A 14,472-nucleotide genomic window follows, 5' to 3' on the forward strand; every position below is an offset into this window, starting at 1 on the left:
TTTATAAGTCTCCATTGAAGTCATCCCTCAACTTACTACACTTCACAGAAAAAAGGCTTAAATCAATCACCAAGTTCATTAACGGTTTGGATAATGACATAAAAAGTCAAATATCCAAATTTGCTGATGAGACAAAATTTGGCACCATTATAGACAGTGTTGAAAACAGCATAAAATTTTAACAGAATATCAATAGATAAGATGAACTGTGGCAGATGGAGTTTAATATAAGGTGTGAAGTTAACCATTTCATAGCAGAAAAGAACAGATCTGGGGATTTTGTTTAGAAGGTATAAAGTTAAATACAGAGGAGGTCCAATGAGATTTGGAGGGTTTAGGTGCATAGTTGTTTAAAATGCCATGAACAGGCACAGAAAACAGTCAAGGTGGCTAACAGTCAATGCTGGCCTTCATATTTAAAGGGCTGGAATGTAAGGGAGCAGACATTACGCTGCAGCTATGCAAAACCTTAGTTAGACCCCACTTAGAGTGCTGTGAGCAGATTAGGGTTCCACACCTGAGGAACAATGTTTTGGCCCTGGAGGGAGTTCAACACAAGGATGATACCTGGACTTCAGGGGTTAAGTTATGAGGACAGATTAGACAACTTTGACTTCTTATTCTCTCAAAGTTGTAAGCAGTGATCTAATCGAGGTTTTCAGGATATTAACAGGGAAAAACGGGGTAGATAAATACAAACTATTTACACTGATTGAAGATTACAGAACCGGGGGACATTGCCTAAGAATTAGGGCCAGGCCATTCAGGACAAATGTCAGAAATTAATTCTACACACAGGGGAGAGTACAATCTCCTTTATTGCCATGCGTACTCCAGTACAGGAGTACAGGGAAAAGCTTTTACAATTGGTGCCTTTAATGGTGCCATCTTAGGTACAAGTACCTAGGTACAAATCTTGGATGCAAAAGGAAAAGTAGAAGCATTACTTAGTGTCTGGAAAAAAAAAGTTAGGGAAGAAGATAATTATAACATAGTTAAAGGATTGACATTACTGTCTGGTAAAGAATCTCCAGTAGCAGCAGTTCAGGACATGTCTGACTGCCCGCACCAGGCCCACGTCTAACAACTGTCCTGCTCCGCTCCAAGCTTCCAGTCTGCTCCTCACTGACACTCAGCTGCACCGAGGTAAGTGAAGGTTTGAAGCTTTCTCCCTTAAATGGCGTCCGATTTTAATTCGATTATTACATTTAACTCTGAGGTAAACGAATTATTATTAAAGCAAGAATATTAAAGCATATTGGCCCAGGGCAGGTCTATGGAGTTAGACCTTATTGATTGGTGGTGCAGGCTAGAGGGGCTGAATGACCACCTGCTGTTCCTATGTTCCTGAAAACATGGACCCAAAAATGTGATTTTAGTGTTTGTGGTGTTGAAATGTCATTATAAAACCCAAGGTCATTTAGAGAAGGAAACTTATTTACCTGTTGTGGTCTATCCTGCATTACCACATAATTCCAGTTCAAAATAGTTCATTGTTGTCAAGCACCTTTGCACATTGGATATAACAAGTCATTGAGGTGTACAGCACGGAAAAAGATGCTTCAGTCTAACTTTTCCATGCTGATCAGATATACTAAATTAATCTCATCCCATTTGCCAGCATTTGGCCCATATCCCTCTAAACCCCTACTATGTATATACCCATCCAGATGCCTCTTAAAAGTTGAAATGTACCAGCCTCCATCACCTCCTCTGGCAATTCATTCCATACACACACCACCCTCTGTGTGAAAACATTGCTCCTTGGGTCCCTTTTTAAACCTTTCCCCTCTCACTTTAAATCTGTGCCCTCTAGTTCTGGACTCCCCCACCCTGGGAAAAAGACTTTGTCTATTCATCCTATCCACGCCCCTCATGATTTTACTAACCTCTATCAGGTCACCTCTCATTCTCCGACGCTCCAGGGAAAACAGCCCCAGTCTATTCAACCTCTCCCTGTAGCTGAAATCCTCCAACCCTGGCAACATCCTTGTAAATCTTTTCTGAACCCTTTCAGGTTTCACAACAGGCTTCCTGTGGCAGGGAGGCCAGAATTGAACACAATATTCCAACAGTGGCCTAACCAATGTCCTGTACAGCCGCAACATGACCTCCCAACTCCTGTAATCAATGCACTGACCAATAAAGGAATGCATACCTAATGCCTTCTTTATTATCCTGTTGACCTTGGACTCCACTTTCAAGGAACTATGAACCTGCACTCCAAGGTCTCTTTGTTTAGCAACATGCCCTAGGACCTTCCCATTAAGTATACAAGCCCTGCCCTGATTTGCCTTTCCAAAATGTAGCACCTCACATTTATCTAAATTAAACTCCATCTGCCACTCCTCAGCCCATTGGCCCATCTGATCAAGGTCCCACTGTAATCTGAGGTAACCTTCTTTGCTGTCCACTACACACCCAATTCTGGTGTCAGGTGTTAACTGCCAACTTACCAACTATAGCTCCTATGTTCGTATCCAAATCATTTATATAAATGAAAACTATGGACTCAGCACCAATCCTCATGGTACACCACTGGTCACAGGCATCCAGTCTGAAAGGCAAACCTCCACCATGAGGGCGTCTCCTACCTCCGAATGTGTTCTATATCCAAATGGCCAGTTCTCCCTGTATTCCATGATATCTAAACTTGTTAACCAGTCACCCATGTAGAACTTTGTTGAATGACTTACTGAAGTCCATAATGACAGAGTCCATCATTCTGCCGTCATCAATCCTCTTTGTCAATTCTTCAAAAAAACTCAATCAAATTTGTGAGACATGATAACTCACGCACAAATCCATGTTGACTATCTCTAATCAGTCCTTGCCTTCCCAAATACATGTAAATCCTCTTCCTCAGTATCCTCTCCAGCAACTTGTCCACTACCGATATCAGCCTCACTGGTCTACAGTTCCCCAGATTATCCTTACCACGTTTCTTAAATAGTGGCACCACATTAGCCAACCTCCGGTTTTCTGGCACATCACCTATGGCTAACAACGCTGCAAATACTCAGCAATGGGCCCAACAATCAATTCCCTAGCTCCCACAGAGTTCTAGGGTACACCTAATCACGTCTTGGGGATTTATCCACCTTTATGCACTTTAAGACATCCAGTACCACCTCTGTAATATGGACTTTTTTCAAGTTATCTCTATTTATTTCCCAAGTTCTCTATTTTCCATGTCCTTCTCCATGGTAAATGCTGATGCAAAATGTTACGTTATATAAATACAAACTGCTCTTTCCTTTCTTCCTTTTTAATCTATCTTTCTCCATTTTCATCCCATTCTAACATGGCTGACTCTGAACTATCCTTAGCAGAGCGTTTAGTTGTATTAATCAGAACCAATGAAGATGTGCAATGATTTCTGGCCTTACAAGTAAGGCCCACATTTTGAGAATGAATGTTGTCACAGCAGCGTAGTCTGTGTAGCATAGTCTGCAGGCTGGAGGCAATCAGAAGGGTAATTTATCAAACAAGTGGGTTTTAAATGAAAGCTCTTGAACAATGTGATGAGGTGAGGAAGCTGCTGTAAAATCTAAGCCACTGAATTGTCAATTTAACATGAACTATCCTGACTATACCACGTAACCATACTTCTCCATTACCCTTAGGGAAAGCTTTCAAACCAGGAGACCATTCATCATTTTTACAATGCCAAACTAAAATGTCAAGCTCCCTGTAATCCTGATGGTGCCTTGGAGAGAGATGAGTCAATGGAAGGAGAGCAAGCGTCAACATCAAGCTATCACAAAATGGCCAGCTTTGATTCAATGTTATCCAGAGACAGCAGTGTGTCCAGGTAAAGGTCCCTCACCTGATCAACATCTACACAGGCCAGTGTTGGATTCTGGGTGACAGCATAATGCTGTGGAAGTGCCCCAGTCATTATATTAAATATAATTGTAGGATTGACTGAACAATGTCATGTTGCAAGATTAAAGTAGTTAGTGGAGACTGGGCTCTGGAGACAGGGTGATGGTGACTGGGCGATGCTGACTGTGTCTGCTCTGGGGAGACTGGACAATGCTGACTGCATCCTCACTGTGGTGACTGGGCGAGGCTGACTGTGTCTGCGCTGGGGAGACTGGACAATGCTGACTGCGTCCTCACTGTGGTGACTGGGCGAGGCTGACTGTGTGTGTGCTGGGGAATCCGGATGATGCTGACTGTGTCTGCGCTGGGGAGACTGGACAATGCTGACTGTGTCGTCACTGTGGTGACCGGGCGATGCTGACTGTGTGTGTGCTGGGGAATCCGGATGATGCTGACTGTGTGTGCACTGGGGAGACTGGACTGTAGTGACCAGGCTGTCCAATGGTGGAGATCTGACATGAATTTGAAATGATAATTGAACACTACTGTACGTCAGGTTTCATTGGAGTGGAATTAAAAGGCATGTTTTGTTCTTTCACAGGATTTAGATGTTACTGTGACAAAGTTGCTCCTTATATGCAGTTATATTGTTTTTGCCTTTCTTTTCAGAGAGGTCTGAAAAGTCTAAGTTTGAAGGGTTTTCGGGCCAGTTTGATTATAGCTAACAGATATTGCCTCAGGAAAAAAGGCTTTCATGTTTATGAAAAAGACACTTGTACGATGAAAGGGGAGTGGTCAGTTCTCCCAGCTCAGCTTTTCTCTGGTTTGGTTTTAGCACAGTAAGTGTTCTGAAGCTGCTGGACCCAAAGAAGCAGGTCTCTCTCTGACTTCTCTCCTGTAAGACCCTGTGTTTGGTTTTGCTTTTTGTGCCAAGGGGCGTTTATGGGGATTGTTGCAAGTGTTTGGAACAGCATTGTTAAGTTGGGATGATCTGTTGAGTTTTTGAATAAGTTAAGTTATTCGGTATTCTGTTGTCTTTTGTTTGTGTTTCACTCAGTAATCTTGTAAATAAATTCCATTTTGTTTAAAACTGTGGTTCGACCAGCTGCATCCCTCCTGGAATAAGCACATTACACCTGCTTAAAACAAACAGCAAATTGAGATCTGGGCTACTTTCTTGAAATGTTTTGAGGGGATCTGACCTGGCCCATAACACCATCTGGGCCAGGATTTATTGCTTATCCCTACTTTCCCCAGAGAAGGTGCTGGTGGTTCTGTTCGTTTGATGCATGTTTAGAGAACAGAAGGAACAAGAGTAACCTCACTGTGTTAGAAAATAGCATGCCAGTAAAATCATGATGAGTCAAATTCAGAAAGCTGGTTATGATAGTTTCAATGATCCTTTAGAAGATGCCTGAGACAGGGAAGTCCCGATTAACTAAACCCATGCAGACTCATATGGCTGTGCCAACCAATCTGAGTTGAGAAGAGTCATATTGGACCGTGAAATACCTGTGTGAAAGTAGTAGTGTTCTCAGTCAGAGAGAAAAGTCCAAATAGCAACTTGAAAACCAAGGCACAAAATGAAAACAGGACATCATTAAGGAGTAGGAAAATGCCCAGTTCCACCATTGAGTTGGTCACCCATTCTGAAACACGAAGCAAATTTGGCGTGCAGGCATTTTCTCCTGCAAGGAAGGAGGAGGAGAGTGGCTGCCATCCCAAGGCTGATATGCATCAAGATTAGATTAGATTACTTGCAGTGTGGAAACAGGCCCTTCTGCCCAATCAATCGACACCGACCCTCCAAAGAGCAACCCACTCAGACCTATTCCCCTCCATTTACCCCTTCACCTAACACTACGGGCAATTTAGCATGGCCAATCCACCTAACTGTGGGAGGAAACAGAAGCACCCGGAGGAAACCCACGCAGACATGGGGAGACAGTGCAAACTCCATGCAGACAGTTGCCTGAGGCAGGAATTGAACCCGGGTCTCTGGCGCTGTGAGGCAGCAGGGCTAACCACTGTGCCACCATGCCGCCCAAAGGCACCTCCAAGCAGAGAACACTGCCATCTCCAATCCAAATGCGCAGGTCAAGGGATTCATCTGGCAAAAAGGCTGGGCTACAAGAGTTCACCTGCAGAGTCAACCATGGAAAATACATTGAGATAAATCACACGGTATGCTGCACTACAGAACTGACAGATGTGGGAGCTGTGCATTGCTGAACATATTTCACCTCAAGGAGGCTGTTAAACCCTGAAGAGACTGTTGAGTACCTGTTTTCCTGCCCCTATACAGCACAGTACAGGCCGTGGTAAAGTGCAGTACAAAACACTCAGGGGAGTGTTTGACTGCATTAATGACATTATATCACACCTATCGAGAAACAGCATGGTCATCAGAAAAACATTCCTCTATTAATGTTCATTACCTTTTATAAGATAAGGATATTTTAAGGTACGAACAAATGGTAAAGTAAAGTCATTTTTCAAATATGTACCTTGTCACTGTTTTTGTCTTTTTAAACATATGGTTCATTTATCAGAAAGTCAGATCACATTGGGCTCTTTAGCTATCTCTAATCTGTCTTTAGTCACAATATACATTTGTAGCGGGTATAATTTGTAATTTTAGTGTAGTTACATCTCCAAGATGTCAGTACAAGACTTTCTCCTGACAACCTCAGTCTGACAGTGATCATTACATCTGCCTGGTGACTTGTCTCACCAATTCCGCTGATGTGAATATCTAGCTGGGTTTTTTTTAAGCTGTTTGTGTAAGTTCTTCCAGAATTCTCTCAATTTGGCAGATTAAGATTGGAAAACTGTTCATGTCAATCCACTGTTCAAGAAGGATGACAGACAAAAACTAAAGCAACAATATTTGCTGTTCAAAACTTCTGAGCATCTGTCATTAAGGATCTGAGACTGAACTGTGAGCATTTTCAACTGATTTAGAGAGAGCCAGCATCATTTTGTAAAGGGCAGGTTGTGCCTGATTAACCTTATTTACTATTTTGAAGAGGTGAATAAAAATTGGACAGGGTGTCATCTTTGGATATCATTTACATGACATGCAATGATAATTCAATGAATTCAAAATTTTGAAGTGAAAAACAGGAAATTTAGAGTGGATTTGAGGAAAGATATTTTGCCCCCACAGAGTGGTGCAGATCTGGAAAGCACTGCTTGTGATGTAGTTGAGGCAGGAACCCTCACAACCTTTAAAAAACGTATTTGGATGTGCACTTGAAATGTTGTTGTCCCCCTAATATGGACAGTGGAATATTTTTGGTAATCCAGATTTAATAAACTGAAGGGTCTCCTCTTTAATGTATGTTTCTATGACCAACAGTGAACCATTACCCCAATCGTAATTGTTAATTTATTATTTAACTGGCTGTTTTCACTTTTTCTCCTTGGGTCACTGAAACAGTTTTAAGACTTCTTTCTAGTTCAGTCAGGAAACATCTCCAAACTCTCTCAACCTGGAGATCCCACAAACATATATGTCAGCATTGGATACACTTCATCAGTTAACATCATTGATATCTGGCTTGGTATTTAGTAAGCCATGTGTTTTTATTAAATTTCCCATTATCAGACAGTTAATTTATGTGTATCCATGGCAGACACAATGAATGTATCTGTTTAGACAATGGACCGTGATATATAGGAAGGGGCATGTGCGCCAATTGGGGCATGACATCATTAACAATCTGACTGCATTATGCCAAATCTAACCGTCTCACCAAATGAATGACTTACACAGTTAAAACAACAATGACAGAGTGGAGAGTGATGAAACACAATCTTCATGTTGCTACACTACAACTATGAGATTTACCCCTGGATATGTACTTACCATCACCGTAGTATTTAGAGGTTGTGTTAGGACTATAACAGTTATGCCAAACTATAATCTGTCCAAGGTCTCAGAGAAACAAGGCAAACTTCTTGTAAAATTGGGAAAATGAAGGTGATATAGGCATGGGACTGTCAAGTCAGTGTGTAGGATGGCAATCACACATTCTACCCAAGGACCCTGGATAACTACAGAGCTGTCCAGTGTGTGCAGTAAGCTCCATTGTACAAAGTCACAGCACCTAGTGAGCACATTGAAGAGAAGCAGAAGCCAAATCGGGAACTGTACAGAACTCTCCTAAAGTTACCCTCCGATACTGAAAATGTGGGAGACCATCAGGACAACATGCAAGACACCAACATGTGTACAAGCCAAGAAACACCAAGCCTGAAGATGAGATCTGCCGAAGGTTAGACTGCCACATGACCCAGAAGGAATGTCAAACCACCCTTACATTATTCAGACTCTTAGACTCCTAAGCTCATAACTTTCACAATTGATGTTCCTGTGTAAATGGTTTAACAATTACCTAATGTATACACATTTTCACTCCTATTGCATGTCATTTTATTTGGGGATTTAAAGGGCACGTTGTGTTACGTCTTTAAGAGCCGAATATTCTAATGAGCCAATGACACCACATGGACCAGGAGCCATGCGATCCCCAGACAGAGAATGTCTATATGAGTCGCTCTGTATCTGCATGTTATCAGTTTATCTGGGAATTTAATCTGTCTGAGATTTTCAAGTAAATTGAACTTATGCTGCTTATCAGTTCTTTGAGAGTGAAAATACTGTTGCCTGGAATGGAGAATAGGTCGTACAAGGATAGGTTGAGAGTGCTAGACCTTTTCTCATTGGAACGGTGAAGGATGAGGGGTGACTTGATGGAGGTTTATAAGATGATCAGGAGAATAGATAGAATAGACAGTCAGAGACTTTTCCCCAGGTACAACAGAGTGTTACAAGGGGACATAAATTTAAGGTGAAGGGTGGAAGGTATAGGGGGATGTCAGGGGTAGGTTCTTTACCCAGAGAGTGATGGGGGCATGGAATGTGCTGCCTGTGGGAGTGGCAGAGTCAGAATCATTGGCGACCTTTAAGCGGCAATTGGATAGGTACATGGATAGGTGCTTAAGCTAGGACAAATGTTCGGCACAACATCGTGGGCCGAAGGGCCTGTTCTGTGCTGTATTGTTCTATGTTCTAAGAAACACAACACAAAAATACAACGAAAGGATAAAACACAGTATTGTAAAATGGTGAAAAGCTAGACATACTGAGGTCCAAAGCGGCTTCGGTGTCCATTTACGCAGACCAGACCGTGAAAGCAGGACGGACCATGTATACTGACCATGAATATGTCCCAGTCAGGTACTGAAAAGAATCAAAAAAGCTAAAAGAGTGATGACCTTTAGAGCGGGATGGGTCTTAAATTGTAGGTTAATCTGACTGATTTTATATTGAATGTGGAGTAGGCTCAAGAGGCTTAATAATGGCTTCTTCCTGATGCTTTATTCCTCTATTTCTGAAAGGTACAAATGGATAAGGCATAAGCTCCCTTAGTCACTGTCAATGATTGATGCCACTCTGGTTACCTGCAGCTTCAGCTTTGCCAAGCACAGAGTGTGCTCTGAACAGCACTGCGCTGTGTAATTCATTACCTATGGGAGGATGTGGCTGCGACCTTTTGCTTTGTGCTCACCTAATGGTTCACTTTGTGCATCCTCAGTTGCAACACTGAAGTCACCATAGTGTCCTTGAAGCCAACATCCAGTGACTGTGCTGATGATGTTGAGGAACCAGTGTCTGTGGTCCCAAAACCCAGCAATCGCAACCGATGGAGATTGCAGAAGATGCTCAACATTGACATCCCCTCCTCACTGGAGTGGGAGCCTCCAAGGTAAAAAAACACAATACTCCTGTCAAAACTGACTGGCCTGTCTTAGCTTGGAAGAGTTTGAATTGTCGGTAGTCCCTAACTAGTTACTGATGCTAGATTAGAGTGGTGTTGGAAAAGCACAGCAGGTCAGGCAGCGTGCTGTACTTTTCCAGCACCACTCTAATCTAGACTCTGGTTTCCATCATCTGCAGTCCTTGTTTTTACCTAGTTACTGATGCATCCAGTTTTATCCTCTGGCTTCCTTTTTAACTTTCTAACATGATCCATTCTGAAGCTGAATCCTGAGATCCACAGTTAGTGCCGTGTGTCACCATATGACGTTCTGTCCATCAGCACTGCTTCACACATATCAGAGCTGTCCTGCTCCCAGTTCCACGTCATTCTTCAGCTTGTTTGTTGCTCTAACAAGAAACTTCTTTTCCTTTTAACCTTAAGGAACACAAACTGCAACAACTAAGTTTCCTACACCCCTTTGAGACCTTCCTCTCCTCCTCTGCCCTGACTCCATCCCCTCTCCCAACCCCACCTCCCATCATATACTTACTGTCTCTCCTGACCTTCTGCTCGCTGATGCTAAATGCTCTGTAGTCAGTAAAGGTCTCCGTTTAATCCCTCTGCATCCGCACCTTCATGAATTTCAGGCACAACATGATTGAATCCTGTGGTGCATTGTGGTGCTGGAAAAACACAGCAGGCCAGACAGCATCTGAGGAGCAGAAGAATTGACGTTTCGGGCATAAGCCCTTCTTCAGGCTTATGCCCGAAACGTCGATTCTCCTGCTCCTCGGATGCTGTCAAGATTGCAGATTAGGCAACTGCTTCGCAGGTCGTCTACTTTATGTCTGTAAATTGACCCTGAGCTTCCAGTTGCCTGCCACTTCAACACACCACCATGTTCCCTGTCAACATCTCTGTCTTGGGCTTGCTGCAGTGCTCCGGGAAAACTGGAAGAACAGCATCTCATTTCTGTTTGGGGACCCTGCAGCCTGCAGGAGTCAATATCAAGTTCGGTAATCTTAGAATCTGATATTTTCTTTCTATTATCCTTTATTTGCCTCACCACACCGAGCTGTGTCATGACATGGACAGCATCTGCAGTTTTTTGTTTTATTTTTACATTATGAAGCTTGGTGGAAAATTGTTAGAGAAAGTTACCATTCCAAAGTAGCAGTGATGCGTATCCATACTTTGCTGACCAGTCTAGAGGAAGCATTGCATACAAGATGCCTGGTGCTCATTCTCTGTCTCTACATTTTAAAACAGTATAAGGCATTAAAATATAATTGCACAAAGATGTCAGATTTCTTGAAAATAGCATATATTTTTCAAAGAAACAATTCAGAGTTTTCAAAGATAACATGTTCCATTGAGAGAGACAAGTAAGATCTACTCGTGACTTCAGAGGAATGATGTTAAGAGTAAATGGGGAGGTACTGCCCTCTTTCTAAATTTCTCAATTAGCCACAACAAAAATGGATGTTCTTTTTAGCAACAGGTTTTATGGGCAGCATGGTGGCTCAGTTGGGAGCATTGCTGCCTCATAGCGCCAGGGACCCAAGCTTGATTCCAGCTTCGGGCAGCTGTCTGTGTGGAGTTTACACATTCTCCCGGTGTCTGCGTGGGATTCCTCAGGTGCTCCGGTTTCTCCCTACAGTCCAAAATGTGCAGCTTAGGTGAATTGGCCATGCTGAATTGCCCATAGTGTTCAGGGGGATGTGTCGGTTAGGTGCATTAGTCAGGGGAAATGTAGAGCAATAAGCTTGGGGAATGGATCTCGGCGGGATACCCTTTGGATGGTCAGTGTGGACTTGTTGGGCCAAATGGCCTGTTCCCACACTGTAGGGAGTCTATGATTCTATGAAGGCTATACCAGTGTCTAAGGAAACTGTAGTTATCCAATGTCTGTAAGGAGACAAGAGTTTCTTGAGTGAAAGAAAGAGCAATTTTATTATTGGCTAACCCTCAGGAAAATTCTTAGGCATGCAAGTTCAATCTTAGTTACAGTTACAAACTTAGTGCCCTGTGCAAAAGGAAGATGAAAGGAATTTTCAATTTAAAGTCCTTAGGGGATCCTTTAGATATAAAGGTCTTAACCTGCGACCATGTATGTTTCATTGATCCTTGCATCGTCAATAGTAGCAAATATTTGCAGATTTCTAAGTTCTCAAAGACAGGTTGTTTCTCTCCAATTTTTGTTCTCATCCTTATCATTCCACATTAGTTTCTAGTTCAGCTCCAGAAAGAAATGAGATAATACTTGTATTTTGATAGTGCTTTTCACTAGCTCAGGACCTCCAAGGGCACACTATCCCAATGAAGGACTTTCGATGTGTAGTCAGCATTGCGCTGTAGGAAACATGGTTGTCAATTTGAGCACCACAGGTTCCACAGGCAGCAAGGTAATACATGATCAGATAATCTGTTTTAGATATTACTTTAGAGATAAAAACAGACCCCACCAGTAAGTTCTCCCATCACTGTTTGAATAATACCATGGAGTCTTCTACTTCCACCTTGGATAGCAGGTTAGTGTCACTTGGGTTAGCATCTGATCTTAAAGCTGATACTTCCCTGTATTGTGATTAAGCCTGGAGTGAGACTTGAAACCATAGCCATATGATTCTGAGGCAGATGGACTACCAGTGAGCCACAGCTAAAATCAAGGGCTCCCGTTAACTTCTAATCCTCTTTCCAGCCTCGCAGGGTTTGTCTGTTGCTTTAATGGAATATTCTCTGACTTTTATATAAACCTGTTTTTTTTAATTCTAGTACATTGATTCAGTGTGCCAGGTCAAGTAACTGGCAGGGAACCACAGAAACTATTGAGGAAGAGGCAGATGAAGAAGTCGTTAAAGACATTATAACTCCACAATCCCACCACCCACCGTCCTACAATGCAGTAGCAAACAGCGACAATTGTCTTGATGTCTCTGAGGAGAACGTGTCTATGGAATCGGATGAGGAGGTGTCAAAAATGGACCATTATAATCTTCTTAGCTGTGAGACTCATCTCCTAACAGCAAGCGATCTACTTCTGAACAAGTGAGAAGCCCCTCTTCTGTCAGTATTGATTACAAACTATGAACTTTCATGACCTTTCCCATGGGGAGTGTCAGCAAAACTGGAGCTATAAGATAGAGGGTCATTGGGCCCCTGCGAGTTAAAGGTTAGAGGGAGGAGAGAGATGGAGTTGTAGGTCAGTTGAAAGAAGGAAATGATGGAAAATAGGGGAAAAGAAAGAGTGCGGAGAATGGGAAAAGGAAGGAGTATAATGTTGGAAGATTGGGAAGAGGAGGTAAATTAAAAATAGGAAGATTCATGTAGGAATTGGTAAATATAAAGAGAATGGGATTGAAAGGATGTAGAAGAGGAAGAGAAAGGACAAATGAATGACATGGGAAAGAGCTCTAGGTTGGCATTTGTTGACATTTTAGAACTTTTCTAATATATTTTGAGTGACAGTTGCTCTGCTGTAATTCATTGGCAGTAAGGCACTTTGATACTTTCTGAGGATTTAAAAGGGGTGGCTCAGTGGTTAGTACTGCTGCCTCACAGCACCAGGGTCCCAGGTTCAATTCTAGCCTTGGGCGACTGTCTGTGTGGAGTTTGCACATTCTCCCCATGTCTGCATGGGTTTCCTCCCACAGTCCAAAGATGTGCAGATCAGGTGAATTGGCCATGCGAAATTTCCCATAGTGTTAGATGCTTTAGTCAGAGGGAAATGGATCTGGGTGGGTTACACTTCGGGGGTCAGTGTGGACTTGTTGGGCCGAAGGGCCTGTTTCCATACTGTAAGGAATCTAATAAAATAAAAAAATGTACTGTAAGTCTTTCCTGGCAGATTTGTTTTTCTTCAGGTGAAATTATGAATTGGACTGATTGTGGAACTCTTTGTGCCATTAAATCTTTAAGTTCCTCTGATGTAGTCAGTTGATAGGTCAGAAAATTAAGTATTGCTCGAAATTTTGTTGAAGAGTTTAGTTTTGCACTCTTCAGGACATTAGCGATAATCCAAATGTAAATGGAAAAGGTTAACTGTAGTTTAAGAAGAGAGTTCTGAAGGATTGGCAAGTGCACTATAATTGGCAGAGGTATTGCCATGGAGAATGTACCAAGTTGAGATGACTGACAGTTAATTGCTAAGCTTCAGCAACTGTAGGCTCCATTTACACAACCCACACTCTCACAACATTGTAACATTTGGCATGAGGAAGCATTTACAACACAGCAACATTTCAGCAACAGTTTCCATTATAAATATCAAGAGGCGTTTGTAGTAAAAATATAAAATTAGATGTAGAAATGATATCTTGGAAGTATATCTTCTTTCTTTGTATAATCTACTCTGCAATGTTCACCTGATTTGAAGATTATTTGTAGCCTGTTATGACAGTAAAATGTAGGTCATTACATTGATAAATGTACAAATAAAGGTTTATTACAGCAAATTAGATGGTCAGTATTTCACTGACACCAAGTTGGTAAGACCATAATCTTTGGTAATTAAACTAGCTTCTGATCTTGTTTCAGGGTGTTCCATGATGTGGAGCTGGAGGAGTCAGACAAATTCTACCACAGTTTGCCGCCTCTCCTGAAGCTGCTGTTCGCCCTCTATAATACCATGGTGTCTCAGTCAGACACGTTGTGCTACTTTGTAATGATCCTCAACCATATGGTCTCCGCCTCGGTGCTCACCATGGTCCTACCCATCCTTGTCTTCCTCTGGGCAATGCTGTCAGTGCCGAGACCCAAGAAGCGATTCTGGATGTTGGCTATCCTGTACACCGAGGTATGAACAGAAAACTGATTCTCAGGCAAGGGATAGAAAATCCTTGAAACATTGCGTGGTTCTTGTTGAATGAAGTCATGG

At 42.3% G+C, this 14,472-nt stretch overlaps 1 protein-coding gene across 1 annotated transcript in view; it reads left to right on the forward strand.

Moving 5' to 3' along the window:
• The window catches only part of LOC132822635 (piezo-type mechanosensitive ion channel component 2-like), a 211,958-nt gene that overhangs the window by 125,210 nt on the left and 72,276 nt on the right, over positions 1 to 14,472 (forward strand). Inside the window, exons 32-35 of the mRNA XM_060835882.1 lie at positions 3,627 to 3,814; positions 9,432 to 9,602; positions 12,372 to 12,644; positions 14,133 to 14,391. Coding sequence (XP_060691865.1) covers positions 3,627 to 3,814; positions 9,432 to 9,602; positions 12,372 to 12,644; positions 14,133 to 14,391 — 891 coding nt within the window. The remainder of the gene's footprint in view (positions 1 to 3,626; positions 3,815 to 9,431; positions 9,603 to 12,371; positions 12,645 to 14,132; positions 14,392 to 14,472) is intronic.

The sequence above is a fragment of the Hemiscyllium ocellatum genome, chromosome 15 (genome assembly GCF_020745735.1).
Source record: "Hemiscyllium ocellatum isolate sHemOce1 chromosome 15, sHemOce1.pat.X.cur, whole genome shotgun sequence".
Taxonomy (NCBI): Eukaryota; Metazoa; Chordata; class Chondrichthyes; order Orectolobiformes; family Hemiscylliidae; genus Hemiscyllium; species Hemiscyllium ocellatum.